This window comes from Myotis davidii, unplaced genomic scaffold, assembly GCF_000327345.1.
Source record: "Myotis davidii unplaced genomic scaffold, ASM32734v1 scaffold1527, whole genome shotgun sequence".
Lineage (NCBI taxonomy): Eukaryota > Metazoa > Chordata > Mammalia > Chiroptera > Vespertilionidae > Myotis > Myotis davidii.
The window spans coordinates 304,290-308,431 of NW_006298269.1; the positions used below are offsets into that span (position 1 = coordinate 304,290).

Sequence of the window (4,142 nt, forward strand, 5' to 3'; positions counted from 1 at the left end):
AAACAAAATTTTGCAACATATGCATCAAATTGTAATGTCATATTAAAATAGCTGTGATTTTTATAGGTGGCAAAGTCACAGGTGCTGCTAATACTACTGAGGTGTGATGCCTGCAGTTCTACTGGAAGGAAAGGCTACATTTTAGTTGGCGGTGAGTGAACAATCAAAATGTTTCCCATTTAAATTAATGGATCCCCTGCACTTCATCCACAGATCTTTGGGGGGACCTGTGGGCCCCAGATTAAAACCCCCATTTTAAAGTCTATATAGTCCCTGTTCACCTCCTTATTTCCCATTCATGTCTCTATTTTATGATTCCTCAAGTCTCCATTAGTGCCAACTATGTATAAGGGTAAGTAACCTTTTGGAATCTGTTTTATTCTCTCATGGCCCAGGGTTATTATCCTCACCAAAGTCACCATGTTCACCCATATTCAAAGGTTCCTTTCCCATCTCCATCTTACTCCAACTCCCTCCAGTCTTTGATGCCACCTCTTTGGAAATTTCTCCTTCCTACGCTTTCGCACTATCCTTCCCCTTGTCTGTGTCTGCAGCTACAAGTAAAAAATTAAGAGTCCAAATTCAATAGCTTTAACCAGTGATTTTCAACCATTTTCATCTCATAGCACACAAAGTAATTAGTAAAATTCTGTGGTACACCAAAAATATATATATTTTGCCAATCTGACAAAATGACTGGTATCATTTTGATTCATTCACACCAGACAACTATTGTGCTGGCGACTGTCATATCTTTTTCTTTCAATTAGCAATAATCGCGCCCTGGATAAACTTTATTGGCTAACAATAGTGCCACTGCACAAAACTTTGTCATTGTTTTATTTGACAATCTAAGGGAAAAGGGGTCAGTGCTCCTGACTAAATAGTCAGCTATTGCATGTTTTCAAACTTCTTCTGGCACACCGGTTGAAAACCACTGGCTTACGCCACAAGGAAATGTACATCCCACATTTTAAGAGGTCCGGATTTGGGGCATCTCCAGGGCTGATTAATCTGATGGCTCAGCAGTGTCATCAGGGACACACGTACCTTCTATCTTTCTGCTCTTACCAAGCCCAGCGTGATGGTTCATCCCCAAGGTGCTCGGGTTTTTTGCTTTCGCTTTTAATTTTTTTTTTAATTTTATTTCTCTTTAGAGAGAGTAGAAGGAAGAGGGGGAGAGAGAGAAAAAAACCCCAAAACATCCATGTGAGAGAGAGAGACACATCAACTGGTTGCCTCCTGCATGTGCCCCAACCAGGGGCAGGAATCAAACCTGCAATCCTTCGGTGCACAGGCCAATGCTCCAACTACTGAGCATACTGGCCAGGGCTGCTCTTGCATTTTTCTTTCTACCCCTTAAGTGTTGTATTCTGTTAGGTTTTATTCCAGTCCTGTACAATATAGGACCATCCCATACCATTCAACTGTTGAGGGTTGTTGTTTTTTTTCTTTTTTGCTCCTGCTTTTTTTTCTCTCTCTTTTTTTTTTCTTCATTTCTCTTTAGAGAGAGTAAAAGGGAGGAAGAGGGAGAGAGAAAAAAAAACATCCATGTGAGAGAGAGACACATCAACTGGTTGCCTCCTGCATGCGCCCCAACCAGGAGCAGGAATCAAACCTGCAATCCGTCGGTGCACAGGCCAATGCTCCAACCACTGAGCATACTGGCCAGGGCTGCTCTTGGATTTTTCTTTCTACCCCTTAAGTGTTGTGTTCTGTTAGGTTTTATTCCAGCCCTGTACAATATAGGACCATCCCATACCATTCATTCTCCCGATGGCTTTAACTGCCTCCTGGCTACAGCTGGCTCTCCACTTGGACCTCACTCCTTAGCTCCGTGCCTGTGTATCTGTGGCCTACTGGTCTCCTACCTCCATCAGGCTTCTCAAACTCTGGTGCATACATGTTCCTTCTGAATTCCCTGTGTCTCAGTAAATGGCCCTACCTTCACCCAACATCCCAAGATTGAAATCTGTCAGCTCTGGCCCTTCCCTCTCCCTTACCCTCATTACATGTTCAGTCATCTTGAACTCCTATAGATTCTCTCCACTCAGTGTCTCTAGAACCTGTCCACTCCTCTCCATCCTTGCCCAGGGCCCTCTTTACTTCAGGCCTGGCTGGCAACTTGGCCTCTTGCTCCACGCAAGCCATGCCTGTTTCAATGATGCCAGAGGGATCATTCCAAAATGCAAATCTTGCCCAGCCAGTGTTGCTCAGTGGTTGAGTGTCAACACATGAACCAGGAGGTCACAGTTCGATTCTGGTCAGGGCACATGCCCTGGTTGCGGGCTCAGTCCCCAGTGGGGGGTGTGCAGGAGGCAGTCGATCAATGATCCTGTCTCATCATTGATGCTTCTATCCCTCTCTCTGAAATCAATAAAAACATATTAAGAAATAATAATACAATGTAAATCTGATTCTGTCCTAGCTCTGGTCAGGATCCTCCAACAGCTTCCCATTCTGCAAGGCACATCCAGGTCTGGTCGTTGCTGACTTCTCCGGTTCACTGCCTGTTCACCCTAAACTCAACATGGCTTCCTCCACACCTGGCCTGTCACATGCTGCTGCTTCCATACCCTCAGTTCCTTCAGCACACACCTTTCTTTTATTTTTTTTTCCTCCCACATATACTCAAAAATACTTTCATTTTTGATTTGTCATAAGGGATGAGACCAAGCACATTGTTCTGTAACTTATTTTTGTCACCTACCATATGTTGTCCACCTTTCCAGGCCAATGAGAGTTCTACTTTACATTTCTTACCAATGGCTCCTGACAAGTGGACTTGCTGAGTCAAAGGTTATGTGCATTGTACACAGTCAGAGAACTGCCAATGTGCCCTCCAGAGTGTATCCCTTTATATGACGACCAACAATGCATAAACATAGTATATAAAGGCACCCACTTCTCAAAATCCTCATCAACACTAGATATTATCAATATTCTTAAAATAGCCTGTGCTGTTCTATTTCATAACCAAAGTGTGAATTCAGCGCAGCTTCCTTCACATAAAGGGCTTCAGCTTCATGGTCTGAAATGTTCCCGGCTTCCTTTTGAAACTCCCTATTGTATAGGACCCCAGTTTCAAGATGGAGAGCTGCGTTAACTAACTCTCTTCCTCCCACTTCCTGAGACACATCCTCATGTCCCTGCCTCACACTTCTGCCCCCTTACCTCTCAACATACCTGAGCTCCTGACACACGGCAGGCCAGGTGTCCAGGGAAGGCTAGAAATGAAGGTGCAGCCAATATAATGGTTTGGGTTTTTTTGTTTTTGTTTTTTTTTTCAACCTTTGAAATAAAGACTTAGGCCATTTAATCAACTGCATTTATATTAGAGGCAGACTACTCAATAATCAAGTCACCGGTAATGACCTTGAGACCCTGGATCTGAAACCCATGAGTAAGATGAGGAACCTGGGCCTTTTGCTACACCTCCATAAAGTTGGATCTGAAACGGGATCTGTAGGATTGTGACAAATAATGAGGGTTTTAATTTTTTAACATTTATTTAAATCAACCGCTCATTTTGCTTTTAACTCTGCATAAGGGTCTTCATCGGTAGGAGCAGCCAGGCTATTCTTCAGCTCCGACTGCACCCGGGGATAATCATAACTATGGCTACTGTGCACTGAGCGTTGTCTCTGAGTGTGGCGTGGGGCTGGTCATCTCCTTTAACAGATGGGCACCGGTCATTCTCAGCGGAAATGGGGAACGGTCTGCGGATGACCAGGAGCATTTCGGTCCAGCTCTCCTAACGTCCATCAGCATCTGTCTCCAACCCACGTCTGCAGCATAGGAGCCCCCCCCCGCGCCCCCGTCAGCGTTGGCTTCGTAAGGGAAACCTACCCTGCAGCTTCTCCAACTCAGATAAATTCACACGTTCTAACCTGTTTGCCTATGAACTGGGATTTGAAGGATGCTGTCCCGCTTCTGGGAAACGAGAGGGAGGAGCGAGGCACTGCTGTGAGGCCTAAGAAAACCCTGACATTAGACTGTCGTGGTTCTCAAGTGTCCCTGCGCTGCTGACGGCGTGTTCTTCTCCAGGGAGCAAACAGCCGCCCAGACTCGCCGGGAGGGCGGCCTGGCCACGTTACTCCCGTCTCCGGCCCGTCCTCTTCCCTGGGCAGCCCGGAGAGGGG

At 45.6% G+C, this 4,142-nt stretch overlaps 1 protein-coding gene across 1 annotated transcript in view; it reads left to right on the forward strand.

Annotated features, from left to right (window-relative positions):
• Positions 1 to 342: 342 nt before the first annotated feature.
• Positions 343 to 4,142, forward strand: part of LOC102763638 (tubulin gamma-2 chain) — a 10,196-nt gene continuing 6,396 nt past the window's right edge. The window contains exon 1 of the mRNA XM_006773910.2: positions 343 to 352. Coding sequence (XP_006773973.1) covers positions 343 to 352 — 10 coding nt within the window. The remainder of the gene's footprint in view (positions 353 to 4,142) is intronic.